The sequence below is a fragment of the Rhinopithecus bieti genome, unplaced genomic scaffold (genome assembly GCF_001698545.2).
Source record: "Rhinopithecus bieti isolate Rb0 unplaced genomic scaffold, ASM169854v2 scaffold_865, whole genome shotgun sequence".
NCBI classification, from domain to species: domain Eukaryota; kingdom Metazoa; phylum Chordata; class Mammalia; order Primates; family Cercopithecidae; genus Rhinopithecus; species Rhinopithecus bieti.
In genome coordinates, this window is record NW_016803288.1 from 2059552 (window position 1) to 2084076 (window position 24525).

Here is a 24525-nt window from a genome sequence, read left to right on the forward strand (position 1 = left end):
TATATATATAAAGATTAACCCAACAGGCTCTCAAATGGGAACAAGGTGGAACAGACATGAGCTAGAATTATAAGCCAAGTACAGCTAAATTAAAACTTTAAATGAACTACAGCCTATTAACCACAACCTACCATTAGACTTCTATGAATTTTTAAAAGCCGTACTTTCACTAGAAGGAACTGGTAATAGAGGTTTAATTAAAAACACAAGCAGAAGCAACCATCAATCTTCTCTAGCTGAAAACAAAGACAGTTATTTCTGCAGCAAACTGGACCGTGAGGAATGACCATCAGAATGATCACTGTCGGTCTCACAGGTCCCTGAGTCATGGAAGAAACCTTTAATTACACATCACGTATGAGAGATTCAGGTTTTGGAAGATTTTCAACAGCAGGAGGCTGTCTGGCTGATGCTGAGTTGGGTGCCCTGCAGTTCTTTGGAACCTGCACTGTGGACTCTGCAGGTTTCCAAGATATTCCAACATGGCAGAAGGGCCACTCACCTCTCTTACCACTCACCTGTTGTTATGTTCCCAAAGCCCAGAGTGATGAGCCGTTCCTTGTGCTCATTGAGTTGGTGCTTGGACTCATTGAGGACGCCGTTGGCCCACAGAAGCAGGTTGGTGAACACTGAGTGGATCACCCCAAACCTGAAAAACACAAGGACTCAGTTCTCAAGCAGCCCTGGGAGAGCCTCAAGCAGCCCTGGGAGAGCCTCAAGCAGCCCTGAGAGAGCCTCAAGCAGCCCTAGGAGAGCCTCAAGCCCCATGGGCTGAGACAGACGTGCGCACACAAATACACGGCTCCTTCTCAGCCATGACTCTGGTTTCACCTAGCAGCTCAGACTCTGGATGGGCCCCTGCCTGGCTGGGTGGGGTAGATCCATGGAACCTTCCAAAACCACAGATTCTTGGCATTCAGCCTTAGTCTTGAACGTGCCAGTACTCAACTCAATGCCTATAGGACATCAAAGAAGCTGGGTCTTGGAAGCAGAGCCAGAGGGATGAAAATTTACTGAAAGCAGAAAACCCACCACACCACACCCCAAATCTTTTTCCCAGAAGAGAAGAGGAGAGGAGAGAACAATGAGGGCAAGATGAAAGAGTACCATTGGAAATCTGGAGAGCAGGTCCACCCTTACTGCTGATTGGCCAGCCCCAACCATGATCCACCCCTCTACCATGCCACCTACTTCTAAGGACACTGAAACAAGCCAGAGACTCGTTGGCAGCCAGGCATGGCCATTCTGGCCAGTGAGATGTGAGCTTTAGTCTACTGGGCACTACTGAAAAGCTTTTGCTTTCCTGACAAAAGAAACAAGAATAAGAAAAGTCTACTATGGTCCCTTTCTCCTTTTTATCTAGCCTTGAATGTGGACATGAAGGCTGGAGCTGTGGCAGCCATCTTATGACAATGAGACAGCCAGCTTGGGCTAAAGCTGCAGCCCACTGAGGATGGTAGAGTGGAAATCTAGAAAGAGCCTGCTCGGTAATGACACTGTTGAGCTGCGGGTGATCCAGATAGGCTCAAGGATGAGCCCATGGTCACACATGGAGTAAGCAGCCACATGGGGGTTTGCCGAGACGGTAAGCAGCAGAGCTCTTCTAGTCTGATTCCAGAGTCCTGCCCTTGGCTCTGTGCCATGCTGCCTCCTACGGCAGAAGATAGAAAAGAGAACTAAGTGGAAGGTAGACACTGGACTCTGGGTAGCAGGCGAGAGACCCATGGGGAATGCGGTCCCCATAGGGTCACTGATTTCTTCAAATACTCCAAAGTCTTCCTACACCTGCAGGCTTAAGGTGTATTCACACTGGTAGCTTTCAGGGTACTTAGCAATGTGCCTTGCAGGTAGCAGGTGCAGCAAACACTGGTGATTTGAGAGAGGGATTCTTTAAAACTTTCTGTGGAATTGATCCCTCCTAAATTGGAAAGCAGAGGCCCACAGGAAGCATGATTCCGGTTTCACCTGGCAGCTCAGGCTCTGGGTGGGTCCCCTGCCTGGCTGGGAGGGGCAGATCCATGGAACCTTCCAAAACCACAGAGTCTTGGCATTCAGCCTTAGTCTTGAACTTGCCAGTACTCAACTCAATGCCTATAGGACATCAAAGAAGCTGGGTCTTGGAAGCAGAGCTAGAGGGATGAAAATTTACTAAAAGGAGACAAACAAAGAGACCCCTCAACCATGATCTGCCCACGGGAAAAATGGTGCAACTGCGTCCTCAACCTTGACCCTGCCTCTTCTCTCAGTTTTAACCTCAGCTGATCTCTCTGGGACTCTCACGGGAAACTGCAGGCAAAACCTTGCCTCATTTGAATCCTGGCTTCCTTTGGCATAATGTCCAAGCACAACTGGAGAAGGAAACAGAATCCCAGGGTTTCTGAGTCAGGTGTTTGCCAATCTGTTTGCCCCTTGCGCTTGCCCAGTTGCTGTAGATCATGGCCAGCCTTCCCCAAAGTATCTGGGAAGCATTCTATAGAGCCTTTGACAAACGCAGACAATGCTGTTTGCCTCATACTGGCTGGCTTTTCTTTTACTCATAATGCACACAGCTCCCCTTTCTTCTCTCCTTTTTCCTGGTCCAAATGGCACTATCCAGTCCCAGGCCCATGGAACTCAAGGAGGTAGCACTGTTGCCACACATGGCTGTAAGCTGTTCTGCCATACAAGCTCCCTGCAAGCTGGCAGCCTCCTGTTGGCTTGATCTGGAAATGGTCCACAAACCAAGGGCAGGTGTCATTTTCCCATGCCAGGCTGCCTTTCTCATCACTGGATTTGACAATCCCAGACTACTGTAAATGGAAGGCTCTCATCAGCCATTTCTAATCTCAGTGTATGTTTCCTTCATCTGTGTGTGTGCGCATGGTGCTTTCTTACATGGTAACAACACCTTGCAGTTAGGAGATTCACTCCATTACCCTGTCGATTCTTTCCTTCCATCCTCACAATCCCCTGGGAGGGTGGTGGGTGGACCTAGTAACAGATCCTACACTTGCTGAGTGCCTGTTACACAGTGCTTTACATCAATTCCTTCATTCAGTCCTTGAGGCAGGCTACGTTATTTTCTCTGAAAGAAACCAATAGATTCTTCTCCACGATACTGAAGATTGTCAAGCGGCAGAAGGTTAAAAACGCAGGGGACATTGCCTCTCCCTGTGCCTGCCTGATGGCAGGATGGCGATTCACAAAAACAAAAGATCTTGCTACCTCCCCTTCCTTTCCTGCATACAGACAGAGATGTGAGTTTTGTTCTTACTGGGAATAGCTCTGGGCTCTTACCAGCTCAGAAATGAGGTCAGCAGAGATAGGAGAATCTGGGAGCAAACTTGGCTTGGTCTTGTCCTTATAAGATTTATGGCTCTTCGTTAAAATACTATCTAAGCAAGGCCCCCAAACCACTGCCTTAACAGAAATGTGTTAGAACTGAGGTCCCTCCCACATTATGGGCACACGGCAAGTGTCAATAAACTCCTGTTAGTTTTTCTCTTGTTAATCCGACCTTTGTTTTCAGGACAGCATCTCAACTGAGAATTTATGAGGGTTGAAAAAAGAAATTACATGTTCTTCCCTTCATCTCCATTTCATAGAGGAGGAAACTGAGGGTCATAAGGGAAAAGTGTCTAAGATACAGACTCAAATTCAAACTTCAAGCCCACTTCATGCTACTTCTGGACCTGTCCCATGGAGAAGCCAAAAGCAGAAATCCTCTTCTCTCTGCCGTAAGTGGGGGCTTAGCTTTCAGGACTGAGTGGAGAGTTGGTCTGTTTTTATAATCAAAGCGAGATGGCAGTGACGAGTTTTGATAATTCTAAATGAATGCCAAATTCAATAGATAAAGCAATTACCCACAATTTTTACCTTTCCAGTGTTTTGAAAGACTGGATAATATCCTTTGCATGCCCCCAAAGAAAATATACCTAGATGGAAATAAAGAAAGAAAAGAAAAATCGGTGATACACTCATCATTACACTTGCAAACTTGAGAAGCTATAAAACTCAAAGAAAAGGTATGAGAAAATGCTGGGACATCAGTGACCTCCTGCTCCATCTTAGGTGGCAGTGCCACTCCCCAGTGGGGACGATGATCCAGGACTACTGTGCAGAAAGATAAAGCGAGGCCTCTTGGTTCAGGAAGAAATGCTGCTGCAATTCATTAAGGATGTCTTCTGTGTATTCTGTGAGATGGGGTGATTGATTTAGGATGTCTGCTGTGGGACAGGGTATGGAAGTAGTAGCCTGCCTGACATTAATCCTATAACTGGTTTATATCACATGTTAGTTTTCATCCAAGAAATATTCACTGTACAGTTACTGTGTGCCAGTGGCCAGAAAGGAAATGTTGAGAGCTTTAAATGAATAATGAAATTGATTTGGGCTGGTTTTTTATTTCAGTCTATTACATATGCTAAGCAGTCTCCCAATTATGCAGTCACTAGCAGCAATACAGGGAAGGGATTGAAATCATGGATTCTATATAGTAACAGACCTGTGAAAATCCTGACTTCCTCACTGAATAACCCATGGCCTTGGACAAGTCAGGGAACCTTGCTGAATCTGTTTTCCCGTCTTTGAAATGGGGATGATAGGAACTTACCCTAGAGGGTGTTGTGAGCAATTAAATGAAATGATCCATGTCAATCACTTAGACTAGCACCTGAAGAAGCGTGTATGTTTTCAATAATATTCTCCACTGTTAACTCACTAATTCACTGACATTGTCTGAGCTCCTTCTATATACCAGGCATTATTTGGGCTTCTAAAATGCTTTGGGCTTTATTTTAGAGATAAACACATATTGAGCACCTACTGCATGCCAAACACTGCTAGGCATTTTATAAATGTCTCATTTAATCTTTATTTTCTAATTAAGAGTCACAAAAATAAAATCAGACAGTACAAAATAAAACAAATATCCACGTATCACCCCTTTCACATTCTTTTACCTAAGATTTACCGTCTTACTCAGGAAAACACACGCAGGGCATTAACTGTCTTGAAACATCCAGTAATAAAAACAGACAGCAGTGACTCCTCGTTAACTCATTCAGCCCAATAATAAGGAAACAGTTAAGTAAAGTAGCAATTATCAATGATTTGAAATTAGACAGTCATTTAATTGATGCTTTTATAAAAACTACCTACCAACATTGAAACCTTTTTTTAGTGAAAAACTTGTAATAGAAAATTCTACACCCACAAACTTTGAGAAGAATGTACACTTTAAGTACAAGGAATGGAGGAAATACATAAAACAATAGCGAATGCTGGTTTCAGTTGATTTGCTTACAGGTGCATTTTATTATCTTTTCCACTTTTCTCAGTGATGTTACATTATATTTTAAAATAAATGCTTTTGCTTTTTTTTTTTTTAGAATTACCATATGATCCAGCAATACCACTTCTGGAGATATATACATATATATATATGTATATATCTCCAAAAGAAGTGAAAGCAAGTTCTCACAAAGAGAATTTGGCCACCCGTGTTCATAGCAGCATTATTCACAATAGCCAAGAGGCAGAAGCACCTCAAGTGCCCACTGATGGATAAGCGGATGATCAAAATGTAGTATAAACCACAAAGCACCTGAGATAGGTCTCAATCAATGTAGAAGTTTATTTTGCCAACATTAAGGACACGCACCTGGGAGACATGTCTATACCTTTCTTTACAGATGATTTTGAGGTCTTCAATATTTTAAAGAGGAAGGAAAAATACTGTGAAACAAGGAAGAAATGTTTTTATAAAGGTGTGGGTAGATAAGAGGCAAATGGTTGCATTCTTTTGAGTCTTTGATCAGCCATTCTCATGTGAAGAGGGTAGAGGAATCGTCGCTTACGCATCCGTCTAGCTCGGCAAAACTGCGTTTCTACTAAGATAAAACAAATGTAGGGCATAAGAAGCCATCAGGTACGCGTTTGTCTCGGGTGAGCAGAGGGCTGACTTTCAGCTTTGTCCTTTCTCCTGTGCCTGTGAAGATCAGCTATCCATTTACATTGTGAGGGTGAAATTTAACACAACTCTTTTAGAGTAAAGATCTTGGATCCCACAAGGAATTTCCTAGTGGACAAATTGTGAGGGAGGTTTGTAGCTTTTTAAAATCTTTAAAATCTGTGTAGCTATCTTATTTAGGAATAGAATGGGAGGCAAGTTTGCCTGACGCAGTTCCCAGCTTGACTTTTCCCTTTGGTTTAGTGATTTTAGAGTCCCAAGATTAATTTTCCTTTCACAGTGTATAGACATACAATGGAATTTCACTCAACCTCAAAAAGGAAGAAAATTCTGATACGTGCTACGTCATGGATGACCCTTGAGAACATTATGCTGTGAGAAATAAGCCAGACACGAGAAGACCAATACTGTATGATTCAATTTGTATGAGGCATCTAGAATACTCAAACTCATAAAGACAGAAAGTAGAACAGAGTTTGCCAAAAGCCGGGGAGAGGGAGGAAATAGAGAGTTGTTTGATGGGCTCAGAGTTTCAGTTTTGCAAGATGAAAAAGGCCTGCAGATTGGTTGTACAACAAGTGAATGTACTTAACATTACTGAACCGTACACTTAAAATGACTAAGATGGTAGATGTTATGTGACTGTCAACCTAAAAAAAAAGACACTAGAAAAAATTATCTCTAAATATGTTGGATTTAGTTGGAAATAGAAATAGGAATTACAATCCAGAATGCATGGAATGGCAAGCCACCAGTGCATTCCGTGAGGGAAGGGTAAGGAGGAGCTGTTATTAGCAAAGAGAGATTTACATAATTCACTGAGAAACAGAGTTCATTGGTTCTAGAGGCTCAAAGCCAGAGCTGTCATCAGTTCATTGGTGGAGATGCCAGTGCTGGGCAAGAGTTCTTCCAGGAGCATCTTATCTGCTTTACTGCAGTCCTAAAGAATGTCTAATAATGTCTAGCTTCATCAAAGCAGGAGATGCATGAAAGGTTTTTAGAAAGTCCTTGGAAACACTTTATATCTCAGACATGTAGGCAGGAGTCCCCTCTCCTTGGTGCTTTCCCAGGCCTGTTTTGCCTGGGTCTGACAAAAGTGATTTCATCCTGGTATCTACAGGTTTTACAGTGTTTGCCACAATTTTAAAATAAATACTCTGTTTTTTAGAACAGCGCCTAATTGTTACATATATATATGTGTGTGTGTGTGTGTATGTGTGTGTGTATGTGTGTGTGTGTGTATATATATATATATATACACACACACACACATATACTGTTTCCCATTCTCCAGTCATCTAATGTAGCAAAAGCACATGGTAAGGGTCCAACAGGTATAGAATGATTAATTCATTGACTTGCCAGGCCAATAAAATGCCTTAAATTAGAAAGCTAGGATCTCCAACCCACCAACAAAGAGGGATATTTTGAAAATTCATATCTGTCCTGGTCATTCTTCTGCCTAAAGCCTTCAGTGGCTCCCCATTGCCCTCGAGGTGAAACCCAAGCCCCTAGCTGATGGTCAGCCTTGACCAAGAATTTGCTGCACACCTAGCCCTGTGCTAAGTGCTTTTCATACACCTGTGCCTTTAATCTATACAACGAGCCGATGAAGTAGGTACTGTGATTGTCCCCACCTCGCAGGTAAGACCCATGAGGCTCAGAGAAGTTAAGTAACTTGCCTGAAGTCACACTGCTGTGGTCAGAGCCAGAGTCATGCAATCTGACCAGAGTGCAAGCTTACAAGCCCTACACCAAACCGCGAATCCAGCCTGTGCCCACACATCCTCTCCCTACCCCACTGTGAGGAAAGACTGCACGTCCCAAAGACACCCTCTTCCAGTGGCCTCTGACCCTCTACCCCTGTGCTCCTCCCTCTCTCGCAGATGGTTCTGGGACCTTCCCCGGCAGAAAGCGACCCTCACGCCAAGCTGTCAAAATGCCCTCCTTTGTGTTCCCTCATTGCTCTGGGACACTCTGGTCAAAGCACTGAGCCCAGTGTTGTCACTGTTTTGGAGACTGTCACCTAACTGACACCCTCATGGTGTGTGCCACAGACCATGGCTTTGCACCCTTGTATTCCCCATGCTGAGAACAATGTTCGCCCAGTACTTAAAGATCATTAAAGCTTTCCACATTGTCACTGAATCACTATAAGGCTCTGTCTTCATGGGATTTGGCTCCCCTGGAATGAGCAGCCAGTTATCTTTGATCGGCTCTGGCTTCCCTAACAAAGGACCACAGACCATCAGCTTCAATAACAGGAATTTCTCTTCTCTGGGTCCTGGGGCTAGAAATCCAAGATGAAGGTGTTGGCAGGGTTGGTTCCTTTCGAGGCCTCTCTCTTCGGCTTGTAGATGGTCACTTTCCTCCGGTGTCTTTACATGGCTGTCCCTCTGTGTGTGTCTGTGTCCTTCTCTCCTCTTCTTACAAAGACACCAAGGCCAGGCGCAGTGGTTCACGCTATAATCCCAATACTTTGGGAGGCCGAGGCAGGTGTGTCTCCTGAGGTCAGGAGTTCAAGACCAGCCTGGCCAATATGGTGAAACCTCATTTCTACTAAAAATACAAAAATTAGCTGGGCATGGTGGCAGGTACCTGTAAGCCGAGCTACTTGGGAGACTGAGACAGGAGAATTGCTTGAACCCAGGAGATGGAAGTTGCAGTGAGCCGAGATTATGCCATTGCACTGCAGCCTGGGCGACAAGCAAGACTCCGTCTCAAAAAAATGCAAAATAAAGACACCAGGCATATTGAATTTGGGCTATCCTAATGATCTTATTTAACCTCAATTTCCTCTAAACGACCCTATCTCCAAATACAGTCACATGCTCAGGGACTGAGAATGAGGGTTTCGGCATATGAATTTCATGGGGATACAACTCAGTCACTCAGTCCATAACAGCTTTCGAGTGCAAGGTAGCCCCTCCAAATGAGCCCCTCAGCAAGCTCCCCAGCAATCCCACTGTGCCACCACTGAGTTAAACTGTTTCCAGGCTCACTGGGCATGTTCTGTCAGTCAGCTTCAGTGTTCGAGAATGTGTTTGATCTAGAGAAACACTCTAAGGTCATCCAGTGCTATCTGGTAAGTCAGCTGGGGATACAAACTGAAGGCCACTTTGGGTCAAAGACGAAGTTTTAAAAATGGCATCACTGGTTTTCTAGAGGTAGAAAACTTTCCAAAGAACATTCTCAAACTGGGAACTCAAAAATATTTCCAGCAACGGCAGGATCACTAGAACAAGTTCATGGTCTTCCAGCGTGACTTGTCGGGAAGAAAATAATCACTGTGTCTCCGCAGTGACTTTGAGCAAGTCATTTGTCTTCTCTGAGCTCCAGCTTCTTCCTTAGAAAAGATTGAGGGCAGAGCCTGCCATTTGCAACAACATGGGCAAATCTGGAGGACATTGTGCTCAGTGAAATAAGGCAGACACAGAAAGAAAAATACTGCATAATCTCACTTATATGTGGTATCTAGAAAAACATTTTTAATCAAATGCATAAAAACAGACAGTAGAAGCTGGGCATGGTGACGTGGGCCTGTAGTCCTAGCTACTAGGGAGACTGAGGCAGGAGGATCACTTGAGCTGAATTTACGGCTGCAGTGACCCATGATTGCACCACTGCACTCCACCCTGGGCAACAGAGCAAGACCCTGTCTCTAAAATTAAATTAAATTAATAAATAAAAATAAAATAACATGAAGAGTGGAATGGTGGTTGGAGGGGAAAAATTAGAAGATTTTGGTCAAACGGTACAAAGTTGCAAATATGTAAGATGAATAATTCTAGAGATGTAATGCTCAACTTGAAGACTATAGTTAATAATATTGTATTGTATACTGGAAATTTGCTAAGAGAATAGATTTTAGGTGCTCTTACCATACCTAAACAAAGAAAGGCAACTATGTGAGATGACAGACATAAATATGCTTGACTGTAGTAATCACTTCACTATGGATAGGAATATAGAAGAATCTTGTTGTATACCTTAAACATATGCAATAAAAAAGAAAAACAAACGAGGCTAACAATTCAACAGTTCAGATCCTGACTCTGATAACATTACCAAGGATTTCTGCCAAGGGCGAACACTACCCTGAAGGCCCATCTAGCATTCTTTTCAACCATGAGAATTTTCTGACCCTGAGCTATGTATTTAAATCATATTTATCAAATCCTTACTTCTGAGCCACACCAAGTTTACTGGTGCTATGGGAAAAAATCCTCATACATTTCTAAAAGATTTTAATCCCCAAATGAGAAAACAAAAGTGTTCCCAGGACCCAGAGGAGGCACTGCAAGGGCACAAGGTTTCTACAGAAGAAGAATATTAAATTTTTTTAAAAAAATAAAATTGATTTTGGCAATGTTGCATAACTCTATGAACAGACTAAACCATTAAATTGCACAAGTTAAATGGGCGAATTATATGCCATGTGAATTCTTTCAATAAAGCTGTTACATACCCAGAAAATAAAATTCCCTCAAGCCTTTACTGCAGACTTAGGCTTGGCAGAATTTCCTGACTCTTCAACATTAGAAGTTCTGCCTCATAGGATCCCTGCAGACACGGCCATGGGGACACAGACTTTTATTTTGCAATGGAGGCAGCTGAAGAACTAAGCCTCAAAGAAAGATTTCAGTTCACCTTGGGACTGGCTGAGCAGTCCACAGCTGCTCACACTGGCTCCACTTGCCGCACGTCTTGATGTTACAAGTTTCTACACATCCTGGGAGACACTTCACAGGAATGAGACAACATAAATAAATGTCAGTGGTTTACCTGCAACAAAGTGTGCACTGCATGCGTGACAGGGAAAACTCCTTCAGTGGCTGATAAACATTCTGAAAATCCAATGAAGTATCCAATTTTAAGGCCTCCCAGGATGATGGTAATGAATGCAAACAATGTGATACTACCTAAATGCGGGATGAAAGGGGAAGTGGAAACACACACATTGCATTAATATACATTGATGTCATTTCAAAATAAATTATATTATATATTAAACCCTTATGTATATGGTCAAATGATTTTTCCCAAGGGTGCCGAGACCATTCAATGGGAAAAGGGCAGTCTTTTCAACAAATGTGGTGGGAAAACTGGATATCCACATGCAAATGAATGAAGTTGGACCCTCACCTTACACCATACACAAAAATTCACTCAAAACAGATAAAAGATCTAAAATAAAAGTATAAATCTTGTAAAAGAAGACGTGGGGGAAAGCTTCATGACATTGGCTTTGGCAATAATTTCTTGGCTATGACACCAAAAATTCAAGCAACAAAAGTTAAAATAAATAAGCTGAACTACATGAAAATGAAACATTTTTACATATCACAGGACGCTACCAATGAAGTGAAAAGACAACCCACAGAAATGGAGAAAACATTAGCAAATTATATATCTAATAAGTCATTAATATCCACAATATACAGATTTGTTGACATTAAATACCTCATATAATGAAATCGTACAGTACTGTCCTTTGGTGGTTGAGTTTATTTTACTTAGCATAATGTCCTCATGGCTCATCCATACTGTATCATGCATCAGAATTTCCTTCCTTTTTAAACCAAATAATATTTTGTTGTATGTCTATACCTCATTGTGTTTATCCATCTATCTGTTGATGGATGCTGGGTCGCTTCCACCTTTTGGATACTGAAAATAATGCTGCTATGAGGGAATTTATAGAGAATTCTTATACATCAACAACAGTGGGCTGGGCACAGTGGCTCACACCTGTAATCCCAGCACTTTGGGAGGCCTAGGAGGGTGAATAACTTGAGATCAGAAGTTGGAGACCTGCCTGGCCAACATGGTGAAACCCGTCTCTACTAATAATACAAAAATTACCCGGGTATGGTGGTGCATGCCTATAATTCCAGTTACTTGGGAGGCTGAGGCAGGAGAATCCATTGAACCTGGGAGGCAGAGGTTGCAGTGAACCGAGATCACGCCATTGCACTCCAGCCTGGGCAATAAGAGTGAAACTCCGTCTCCAAAAATCAATCAATCGACAATGACAAAAGCCAATTTAAAAATTGGCAAAGGACTTGAATAAACATATCTCCAAAGAAGACATAAAGATGGCCAGCAAGTATATGAAAAGATGCCCACCATCACTAATTATTAGAGAGATGCAAATCAAAACTACAAAAATACCGCCACACTATCAGGATGACTACTATCAAAAAAAAAAAAAAAAGAAGAAGAAGAAGAAAATGATAGAAAATAACAAGCACTGGTGAGGATATAGAGAAATAGTGCTCTGTTGGTGGGAATGTAAAGTGGCACAGCTACTATAGAAAACAGTAGGGAGGGCCTTCAAAAAATTCAAAACACTATTATGGCATGATCTGGCATTTCCACTTCTGAGTATATACCCGAAAGAATTGAAAGCAGGGACCCCAGGGGATATCTGTATTCTCCTGTTCATAGCAGCATTATTTTCAGTATCCAAAAGGTGGAAGCAAACCAGCATCCATCGACAGATGGATGGATAAACACAATGAGGTATAGACATACAACAAAATATTATTCAGCTTAAACAGGAAGGAAATTCTGACACACGATACAGTATGGATGAGCCATGAGGACATTATGCTAAGTAAAATAAACTCAACCACAAAAGGACAATACCGTAGGATTTCATTATATGAGGTATCAAATGTAAGCAAATTCATAGACAGAAGTAGAATGGTGGTTGCCAGGTGCTGGAGGGAGGGAAGAATGAGGAGTTAGTGTTTAATGAGGACAGAGTTTCAGTTTTGCAAGATGAAAAACTTCTGGAGATTGGTTGCACAGCAGTGTGTATGTACGTAACACCACTGAGCTGTACACTTAAAAACTGGTAAGTTGGTAAATCTTGTATATATAAATGCATGTTTTACCATAATTGAAAATATGTTAATAAAATAAATTCTAGCCCAGGCATGGTGGCTCATGCCTGTAATCCCAGCACTTTGGGAGGCCATGGCCAGAGGATCACTTGAGGCCAAGAGCCTAAGCAACTCCATCTCTACCCAAAAATAACATAAAAATTATTTCTAAATAAATAAATAAATTCTACTGTTGAGTTGCGAAGGTAAAACTAGAAGGCAGGTGCTGTGTCCTGTTCATCACTGTACCCACCCCATAGCCCAGAGTCTGACAAATGATATACAATCAACGAAGCCTGGTCCAATCAACAGAAGGCTTCTAGAAGCTTTTTCAAAAAGGAGCAATCTAAGAATGTCACTGTTCTACTCAAAAATCTCAGTTCTCTAATCCTAAAATCCTGTTCTCTGAAGAGTAAGCGTGCAGCTGGCCGGGTGCGGTGGCTTACACCTGTAATCCCAGCACTTTGGGAGGCCCAGGTGGGTGGATCACCTGAGGTCAGGAGTTCGAGACCAGCCTGCCCAGCATGGAGAAACCCCGTCTCTACTAAAAAATACAAAATTAGCGGGTGTGGTGGCGCATGCCTGTAATCCAGCTACACAGGAGACTGAGGCAGGAGAATCACTTGAACCCGGGAGGTGGAGGTTGCAGTGAGCCGAGATCACGTGATTGCACTCCAGCCAGGGCAACAAGAGTGAAACTGTCTCAAAATATATATATAATAAAAAATTAGAGTGCAGAGTGTGCAGGTCATATAGGTATACAGTAATTCTCTGAACTATCTTTGCCACTTTTCCATAAATCTAAAGGTTTTCTAAAATAGAATGTTTATTTATTTATTTGAGACAGGGTCTTGCTGTGTCACCCAGGCTGGAGTGCAGTGGCACGATCTTGGCTCATTGCAACCTCTACCTCCTGGGTTCAAGTGATTCTTGTGCCTCAACCTCTCAAGTACCTGGGATTACAGGTGTGCACCACCATGCCCAGCTAATTGTTTGTATTGTTAGTAGAGACGGGTTTTTGCTATGTTGGCCAGGCTGGTCTTAAACTCCTGGCCTCAAGTGGTCAGCCTGCCTCAGCCTCCCAAAGTGCTGGGATTACAGGCAAGAATCACTGAGCCCAGCTGAAAGCATATTAAAAAAAAAAAAAAAAAAAAAAAAAAAAAAAGATGGGTAAGGGCTCTAGAGTAGTAGCTGAGGAAGGGCCTGTGCTAGATGTACTGAAGGAAGCAATCTTTGATAAGATAATGAGCATGGTTTTGCCCAAAATATAAAAACAAACTAATAAAAAATATGCATATAAAAAAGACTGGAAAGGAATATACAAAATACATTAAAAAGACACTTGGTGACAAATGAAGAAATTAGTGAGAAAAAGGCCATGATCATGAGCGCTTGATCAAGTCAGAGATCCTCATCTCTCTCCTGGGCTAGCATTGACCGCCATTTACACATTTGCTCCCACTAACAGGAGGAAACTGGATCATGTAAGACGTGCATTAAGGCACTGAGCAGAGAGGAGGGCATGAGCCATAACACTGGGCTATAACGTTACAGCTCCAGCCTGAGAAGCCTCCTCTGAAAAGTAATGCAATCGCCTGGCACTTTTCCACTGCTCAAAGCCTTATAGAAACAACTCTAACTCACTTTTTTTTTTAATCCTGGAAATGCCCCAATGAAATCAGAAACTTTGTAAGAGTGGAGATTCGATCCCAGTGCTTTGAAATGTTTTGACAAATACGTGGTTGGTTTTAATTACAAAAAAACATAGCAAGATGAGGCGAGGCAGCGTGGTTGAGTGGCAAGAGCACAGGCCTGAAACTATAGGGACCTGGACACTCACAGAACACTGAGTCACTTCCTACTCCCAGCCTCAGGATCCCATACAGAAAATGAGGATGGTCTACAGCAGTGGCTCTCAAACTGGAGCCTGCATCTTGTTAAAATACAAATTCCTGGGGTCTGCCTCCAGAGTTTCTGATTCAGTAGGTCTGGGCGGGGCCCCCAAAATTTGCATCTCTAACAAGTTTTCAAGTGGGGCTGCCACTGTTAATCTAGGCCCCACTTTGAAAACTACTGGTCTAAACCATCTCTGTGGTTGACATATCAAGTGTTCAGTAATAAATATTTGTATATTTTCTTATACTCTTTAAGTCCTCCCTTTCTTCCTGTGCTCATCCATTCATCCATGGATTCATTCATCCAGTTATTTATACAACAAATATCTTGGGGACTCCTACTATGCATGAGACATTGTGCGACGGGCTCAAAGACAGACATACGAGATTGCTGTAGAAACAAAAATATACAAGTACAATATTGCATAAATTGGGGTGTGCACAAAATATCAGAGCGATGAGCTGGCAACAGACTTTTTCTGTGCAGCCTGAGAAACCAGAAGACAATGGAAGAATCTGCCACAAGGAAAGGACTGCACCTCAGAAACCTTATTCCCAGTTAAGATGTCGCCCACATGTCAGGGCAAAAGGCAGAACGATGTTTGAAGATATACAAAATGTAATTTTTTCCACAAGTATTTATTGAGCAGCAACCATGGGCCAGGCATTGTCCCAGGCACTGAAGAGATAAAGGTCAATAAAATAGAGTATCTGCCTTGAGGAGTTTCACATCTAGTGGGGAAGGCAAAAGATAAAACAGTAAATAGTAGACTTATAAGGAATGTCAGGAAGTGCTAAGTGCATGAGAAAAGTAAAGCAGAAAAGGGGACTGAGGTTGAAGGTACATGGACAGGAAAGGAGGTGACTGTTGAACAGAGAACAGAGGGTGAGAGAAAACTGTCATCCACATAACTCATCTGACAAAGGACTTTAACCAAACAGCTTGGAACTGGAAGAGAGTCCCCAAAAGAGGGGAAGATGAAAAGGAGAGCAAATTACAGTGACCAATCAACTTTGTGGAAGGCTGGAGGAGGGTGGAGGCATAAAGGATAGAGAGACAGATGGAGATAGATGATTAGATTAATAGGAGAGAAAAGAAGAAAAGAAGTTAAATTCAAATGGATAACTGCCTGACATGTGTAACTTACATGCCCTATATAGACTTGTCATACAGAATAGACATTTTGAGGCGAAATTCTATTAACCATCTCTAGAAAACCCCTAAGTTCGGCCGAGTGCAGTGGTTCACACCTGTAATCCCAGTACTTTGGGAGGCCGAGGCAGAGGTCAGGAGTTCGAGACCAGCCTGTCCAACATGGTGAAACCCCGTCTTTACTAAAAATACAAAAATTAATCGGGTGTGGTGGCAAGAACCTGTAGTCCCAGCTACTCAGGAGGCTGAGGCAGGATAATCAATTGAACCCGGAAGGCAGAGGTTGCAGTGAACCAAGATTGTGCCATTGCACTCTAGCATGGGTGACAGAGAGAGACTCTGTCTCAAAAAAAAAAAAAAACAAAACAAAACAAACACCAAAAACAAACAAACAACAATAATAAAAAAAACCTAAGTTGGAGAAGGACTGGATACGGAACAAAGAAAAACCTTTGAAAGCCTTCATGGTAAATAAACAGAAAGGGAGAGGGAGGAAGGGAAAGGAACAGGGAGGCAAATGCACGCTAAAGGTCCCATCTCATGAGGTAGAGAGGATGTGGGAGCAGCAAGCATCTTGGACTGGGACACAGTGTGGCTCACTGAGGGAAATGTTCAATATTTTGTTTTCAAATAAGAATGAAGTAATAGGCAGCCGGATGCGGTGGCTCATACTTATAATCCCAGCACTTTGGGAGGCCAAGATGGGCAGAACACTTGAGGTCAGGGGTTTGAGACCAGCCCGGTCAACATGGTGACCCGTCTCAACCAAAAACTTATCCCAGTGTGGTGATGGGCACCTGTAGTCCCAGCTACTCAGGAGGCTGAGGCAGGAGAATCACTTGAACCTGGGAGGTGGAGGTTGCAGTGAGCCAAGATCATGCCACTGCACTCCAGCCTGGGCGACAAAGCGAGACTCCGTCTCAAAAAAAAAAAAAGAATGAAGTAATAGGCATCTGATTATGAGAGTAAGGAAAGAAAAAAAATGGCCATTAATGGAATAAAAAAATCACAATAAATTTTTCGAATGCTCAAAAAAGGCAAACATGTGGAAAAAGAAAAGGAAGAAATAGGAATGTAAAATATATCATCATAAACATCATAAAGAAAAATGGAAACAAAAAAGTCAAATATATAAATTATTACTCTAAATTAGAATGATCTAAATCCTCCCACTAAGTAGTAAGCAACAATAGGAAGATTGAATTAAAAACAACACCTAGTTACATGATCTTTACACAAATCACACTTTTAACAAAGTAATAAAGGTTTAAAATAAAGTAGTGGACAAAGAGGAATCAGATAATGCAAACAAAAAGAAAGTCGGAATGGCAATATTAATATCAGACCATACAGGATTTAAACTTAATGTAATAAGTGGGATAAAGAATCCCTCCTCCTTTATCACTACATATGATAAAAGACAGACTGTATGAGGAAGATATAACAGCCACACGTGTGCCCAAATAAAACAGCTTTTGCTTTATATATACACATATATGTATAAATATATATAAATATAAATAAATATATATACACATATATACATATATCTATAATATATATATTTTAGATGGACTTGCGCTCTTCTGGGCCAGGCTGGAGTGCAATGGTCCAAGCTCTGCCCACTGTGACCTCCGCCTTCCAGATTTAAGGGATTCTCCTGCCTCAGCCTCCCTGCTTTATATATTTAACTGCTGGTAATAAAAAAAAAAATGGAAAATTTCAGAACTAGATAGATCAAGTAGACAAAATATAAGACATAGAAGAATTGAATCATACAATCAATGAACTTGCTTTTATATGTATATAAAATCTTGCATACCTCAAAACAGAGTATACAATGTTGGATGTCCATGGAATATTGACAAAAATCATGCTCTAAAAGACAGTAGAACATAGAGTGGCAGAGGCCAGCTGCCCAATTCCTACCACTTATTAGTTGATGACCTTGGGCAATTATGTAACTTACCTTTGCCTCAGTTTCCCCATCTCTAAGATGTAATGACAGTAATAACACCTATCTCATAGGGGTGCTGAGGAGATTAAGTGAGTCGTTATATGGACGTCGCCTAGAACAGTGTTCCTTACCTAGAAAGTTCTATAAGCAGGATGTTATTGTCATCACTCAATTGCCAAGAAAACGTCAATGCATTAGAATCAATTAGAAAGTTTACCAGCTACAATACTTGAGAATAATCCAAAGACTACCTAGGGTACCCATCTAGTGATGGCAGAGGGACCCCCCTCCTCTTTGGTAGGCACCCAAATCCTTCCTAGGAGGCTAGAATCTTGAACCCCCCTCTTAGAGGTGGAAAGTCTCACAGAGTTAGTCTACATTCTATCCCATGCAAGAATGCTTTCCAATGCATCATGACTGGCAGCCATCTGACCTCTACTTGGACAAACCCAGGCCTGGGAGGCTCAACATCTCTCAAAGCGCACCCTTCCATCACCAGCTGGTACTTACTTTATTTATTTTTTATTTTATTTTATTTTATTGAGATGGAGTCTTACTCTGTTCCCCAGACTGGAGTGCAGTGGCATAATCTCTGCTCACTGCAAACTCTGCCTCCCAGGTTCAAGCAATTCTCCTGCCTCAACCTCCTGAGTAGTTGGGATTACAGGCACCCCACCACACCCAGCTAATTTTTATATTTTTAGTAGAGACAGGGTTTCACCATGTTGGCCAGGCTGGTCTCAAACTCCCGACCTCAGGTGATCTGCCCACTTCAGCGTCCCAAAGTGCTGGGATTACAGGTGTGAGCCACCGCGCCTGGCCTGGTGCTTACTTTAGAAAGCTTTTCTTTATATTGAAGTGCAGTTCACTTCCCAGAACCATCATCCTCTTCCCCGGAGCTTCTATCATCATTCACTTATGCATTCACGCATCTAGTCATCCATCCATCCATCCATCCATCCATCCATCCATCCATCCATCCATCCATCCACTCATTCATTCATTCCATTATTCAGTAGATATGAATTGGTGTTTACTACAGGTTAGGCACCATGCCAGGAGCTCAGGATACAATGGTAAGCACATTCAGACAGGGTCTCTGCCTTTAGGGGCTCAGTCTGGCTACCCCAACAGTCACTGAATAATACAATCTCCTGCTTGATTAGTGATAGAAAGAAAATGAAGAGTGCTATGAGACCATACAACCTGGGAGCTGCCCCTGGTCTGAAACTATCAGGAGAGGCTTCCCAGAGGAAATGACTCTTATTTGCTGAAAGACAGAGGATGGCCTGGAGCTGACAGGTGCAAGGCAGCAGCACTTTCTACTCTGTGACCTCCTCATCCTTCTCTCTTCTAGACTGACCCTCCTTTTGTTCCTCCTGCCACCACTCTTTCCAGGGGCCTGTAAAATGCTCAAGAAGGATGATACCCCCCAGGCACAGTCTGACTTCCTTTCCATTGAAAGCCAAGCTTGCATCTGATTTTTTGGCAGCAACGTTCTCTTGTTGGTATTGAAATTGTGACACTATGTCTATATTTTCCATTGGACCAGAAATTTCATCTAAGAAAATAAATATGTAAGAAAATGCATGCAGTTAAGCAAGACTCTCATAGTGGCCCCAGAATGGATCTTGGAGATCACTCCTCTTTGTCCTGAGGGATTTGCCCTCTGCCAATTGATCTAAGATTGTCACCAGCACCAGGGCAGAGCTGAGTTCCTGGGTCAAACCTGTCTTTCCAGCTAGAATTCCAGAGGAAACCCTAGTCCCTGCTGGAGTGCTTCCTTTTGGCACCAGGGCCTCCCGACACTAATAATTAGCTTCTTGCTTCTTTGATGAACCCACAGGAATGGCCAGTTCTTTGCAAACTGCTTCTCTCAACATCCCTCAGCTCCTCCCAGAAAGGCTGGGATTCTTATCTTACTGATGAGGAAAGCGGGACTCAGAAAGGTGAAGGTGATAGAACTGAGACCTCAAGTCAAGCCTTCCAGAGCCAACACCATTTCCATGATACACACAACTCACTTGAATTACATTATTATGAGGAAACTCCCTGAATGTCTAAACAGTCACCATCTACTGAACACCTATCACATGCTCTCTCTACCTCACCCATTTATTCCCTCTCTACTTAGTGTCCCAAAGACACCTCAAACGTAGCATGTCCACAAGAGAAATGTAACATGTCATTATTGGTTTTGTGTCCCCACCCTGCTCTTCCCTTTGGCTTCCCAATCTTGGGAAATGGTGCAACCATTCACCCATAGACTCAGGCGCCAATGCTCGGAGTCAACCTGGGAGGAGGCAGAGAAAGAGGAAGAACAAAAAAACATGGATGGATGGATGGATGGATGGATGGATGGATGGATGGATGGATCAGATGAATAAATGAATGATGACAGAAGCTCCAGGGAAGAGGATGATGGTTCTGGGAAGTTAACTGCACTTCAATATAAAGAAGAGCATTCCTTGGATAAGCACAGACTGACAAGAAGAAGAAGGAGAAGGAGAAGGAGAAGGAGAAGGAGGAGGAGGAGGAGGAGGAGGAGGAGGAGGAGAGAAGGAGAACATTCTAAATGCACCAGGCCAGGTGTGGTGGTTCACGTCTGTAATCCCAGCACTTTGGGAGGCAAAGGCAGGCGGATAACCTGAGCTCAGCAGTTCGAGACCAACCTGAAACACTGTCTCTACTAAAAAATAACAAAAATTAGCTGGGTGCGGTGGTGTGTGCACCTGTAGTCCCAGTTACTCAGGAGGCTGAGGCAGGAGAATCACTTGAACCCTGGAGGTGGAGGTTGCAGTGAGCCATGATCGAGCCACTGCACTCCAGCCTGGGCAACAGAGTGAGATTCCATCAAAAAAAAAAAGAAAGAAAAGAAAGAAAAACAACAAACAAACAAACAAAAAAACAGCAGGGGAGAGAGGAAAAGAAGAAGGAAGACAAAGAAAGGAGAGAGAGAGGGAAGAGGGATGGTGGAGAGGATAGAGGAAGGAAGAGAGGAAGAAAGGATGAAGGAGGAGAAGAGAGAAAGAAAATGAGGAAAAAAGAAGGAAAAGGAGGCCGGGCATGGTGGCTCACACCTGTAATCCCAGCACCTTGAGAGGCTGAGGCAGGTGGATCATGAGGTCAGGAGTTCGAGACCAGCCTGGCCAACATGATGAAACCCTGTCTCTTCTAAAAATACAAAAAATAGCTGGGCATGGTGGCAGGTGCCTATAATCCCAGCTATTCGGGAGGCTGAGGCAGGAGAATCGTCTGAACCCAGGAGATGGATGTTGCAGTGAGCCAAGATTGTACACCATTGCACTCCAGCCTGGGAGACAGGGCAAGACTCCATCTTAAAAAAAAAAGAAGAAGAAGAAGAAGAAAAGAAAAGAAAAAAAGAAGGAAAGTGAGAGAGGAAGGAAGGGGAAGAAATAGGGAGGGAGGGAGGAGGAAGAAAGGAAAGGAGAAGGAGGGAAGGAAGAAGGGAAAAAAGGATGGAGGAGAAAAAGAAGTGAGGAACAGAAAAGGGGGCTTTGACTGCAGGAAAGCATAGGTAAAGGCTCATGTGTATAATCCTTGTTAGCCTGTGTAAGTCAATATCCTAAAACAACACTTTGTGCCTTGTTTTAAATAGTACCAGATTAACTGTCATTCACAGAATCACAAAACCATGAACTTCCCTAAAACAACCATTTTCAGAACAGGAATTTGGGCCACCCTGCAATGGTATCAAATTTTCCCAAAAGCAAGATACTAGATCCAGTCCCTGAGCCTAAGAAGCCTAAAATCTCATCTGGATGATAAGGTTAATATCTAATAGTCATAATACAAGGCAGAAATGGACAAAGACCAAAAGACCTTTACAGAAAGAAGGTCATGGTGGCCCATGGAAGTGAGGAGTAATTCCTGCCAGGCATTTGGAAAGAAGGTGGCATCTGGCCAGGACCTTTGAAAGAAATGTGGAAAGGAGGCCTAGTGTGTGCTGGGCAGCCACCTCGTCAGTCACTGGATCCTATCCAGTGTGGGATCCCTGTTCTACAGATGCTGAAACCAGGGTTCAGGGTAAGGGAGGCAATCAAGTAACTTGCCCAAGCTCATGCATGCAAGGAACACGGAAGCCCCACTCTAATGGAGATTTAAATTCAGGTCTAATATGAGAATCCAAGTGGCCATGTGTGATGTGTCTGGACCACATGGTGTGAAATGCACCCAGCCTCTCCCGGGAAGGTTACTCAGACAGAGGCTTTCTTCACAAGCATGCTCCCCATGACCTCCTCCCTTTCACCTGCACCATGTCTCTCTCCCATTCAAGACTGGCAGCCCCAGCCAGGCACAGTGGCTCATGCCTGTAATCCCAGCATTTTGGGAGGCCGAGGCAGGAGGATCCCTTGAGGTCAGGAGTTTGAGACCAGAAGACAACACAACGAGTCCCTATCTATACAAAATAAAACAAAACTTAGCCGGGCAAGGCCATGTGTGCCTACAGTTCCAGCTATTCAGGAGACTGAAGTGGGAGGACTGTTTGAGCCCAGGAGGAAGAGGCTGTAGTGAGCTGTGATTGTGCCACTGCACTCCAGCCTGGGAAATAGAGCAACACTGTCTCAAAAAAAAAAAAAAAAAAAAAAAAAAAAAAAAAGTCGCAGCCCCTTGAGGAAGGGAGAGTTCCTATCTTGACAATTTCAGTCAATGCCTGTGAGTACCAGCAGGAGCCTCTATCCCTCTCTGCCGCACTCTGAATCCACGCATTCATTACTTCATTCATCTCCCCCTCATTTTCTCAACACCCACTTCGTGCCAGGCCCTGAGGTGGCTCTAGGACCGAGAGACAGGGATCACAGAGCTCCCCAGTGGAGTGGAGGGTACAGACATGTCGACAAGAACACTGGGGCCCAGTGCGGGCTGGGGGCGTGTGGTCAGACCTGCAAAGCCGGGAGGAGAGGGGGTCGGAGAAGCTTCGAGGGAAGAATCGGGTGAGGCCTGAACCCTGTCTCGGAAAGCAGGGAGGCAGGCGGGAGAGTGGAAAAGACATTCCTGGAGGAGGAAACCCAAGGTGCCAAGTGTGCAGAGGCAGAGATCCTGCGAAGGGAGAAGAAAGTCCGCGAGAATGACCCCAGGACAGGATGAGAACAAAGGAGGGGATCAAAGGAAACGGGCCCTCGAGGGTCGGATGCTAGAAGGCCCTGAGTGCCAGGAGAGGGAGTGTGGCCTCCATCATGGGGTCAGTAGGGCCACTGCATAGCTTTAAGCCAGGGAAGGACTGGAGAGATTTCTGTAACTATAGCTGTAATGATGGAAGCGTCTGGGAGAGAGAGAGGAAAGAAGGGAAGACGGGAAAGCAAGGAAAGATGCACAGAGACCAAGGCAGAAAAGGCTGAAGGGAAGACGGCAGCGGTGGGAAATGCGCAGAGCCGCCTCAGGATGCAGCCAGCGGGCGAGGAGGCCGAGACCCGCTCGCCAGGTGCCTGGACTCACCGCGCAGCCAGCCGGCGCCGGCGTGCGTGTCCTTGAGGCGGAAGAGGCGGCGGTGCGCGGAGCTGCGGCCCACGTACCACAGCATCCACAGCAGTTGCAGCAGCATGAGCGCCGTCAGGAAGCACAGCAGGTCGCTCTTGCCCACGCCCGCGGCATGCACCGCCCAGGCCAGCAGCAGCAGCAGCCCCGCCACGAACACGATCAGCCCATACTGGCTGCTCAGCGTCTCGGCCAGCTTCTGTGGGACGCTGGCGCGCACACCGCCCCGCCGGGGGACCGGGGACTCCGGGGACCTCGGGGCCGAGGGGGAGGGAGGCGGGCAGGCCGCGGGCCCCGACGACCCCACGACCGAGGTGCTCGCAGCTGTCCGGGGCGAGGCGGGCGACCCCAGGCCCTCGAGCATCTTCGAGACACCCGCGCCAAGTCTGGTCCCGGGGGTGGCTACCGTCGGGCTCCGCCTGCGCTCCTGTCTCCTGTCCTTGCCCCGACGCCTCTGCCAACCAGCACTCCCCTTTTCAACTCCCCTCCTGTTCCTACCCCACGCCCCTGCCAACCTGCCCCCTCTCCTGTCACCTCCCGACGCCCACCCTCCCCTCTTCTGCCCCTTCGTCCTCCGTCAAGGTGCCACCCTGTCCACTTACCCAGCGCCCCACCCCGCTGACCCAGGATTCTACGAGCTCCCCTGCCCACTGCCTCTCACTAGGCAACGCCCCGGGCAGCCCCCTGCCGGCTCCGGGACCCACGCGGACAGCTCCCCGCTCCTGATCCCTGGGACACAGGCCAGCACTGCCGAGACACTTGCGCGTCCTCCCGCAACTCCCCACCGCGCCCAGCCCCTGCCCGCCGTCTGCAGCCCTCACCCCTGCGCCGACGCCCGCCCACCCTGCCCCTGTCCGGGCGCCCCGGAAACGCTGGGTGACGAGAGGTGCTTCCCGGGGTCGCGGGGTTGCGGGGCTGGGGAGAGGGGGTCTCCTGGAGCCAGCCCGAGCGGGTGTGCGCGGGGGTGGGGGTGGCTGTTGCCAAGTGGGGTGCCCGGGGCTCCCCAGGGGCGTGCAGTGCTCCGGGCCTTCCCCGAGGGTCTCCGTTGGGGAACCCAGAGGTCCAGGTGATCCTGCCTGGGTCCGTGTCCGAGCGTCCTTCGGTCTGTCCTCGTCCCTGCGTATTTCTGTATTGTCTTCTCTGTGCGGGTCACTCTGGCCGTCTGTTTTCGGGTGTGTCTGGTT

At 44.9% G+C, this 24525-nt stretch overlaps 1 protein-coding gene across 1 annotated transcript in view; it reads right to left on the reverse strand.

Moving 5' to 3' along the window:
• The window catches only part of OTOP1 (otopetrin 1), a 37808-nt gene extending 14079 nt beyond the window's left edge, over positions 1 to 23729 (reverse strand). The window contains exons 1-4 of the mRNA XM_017872032.1: positions 23303 to 23729; positions 10736 to 10872; positions 3856 to 3914; positions 519 to 649 (exon numbers count right to left, since the gene is read on the reverse strand). Coding sequence (XP_017727521.1) covers positions 519 to 649; positions 3856 to 3914; positions 10736 to 10872; positions 23303 to 23705 — 730 coding nt within the window. The 5' untranslated portion in view covers positions 23706 to 23729. The remainder of the gene's footprint in view (positions 1 to 518; positions 650 to 3855; positions 3915 to 10735; positions 10873 to 23302) is intronic.
• Between the last annotated feature and the right edge of the window lie 796 nt (positions 23730 to 24525).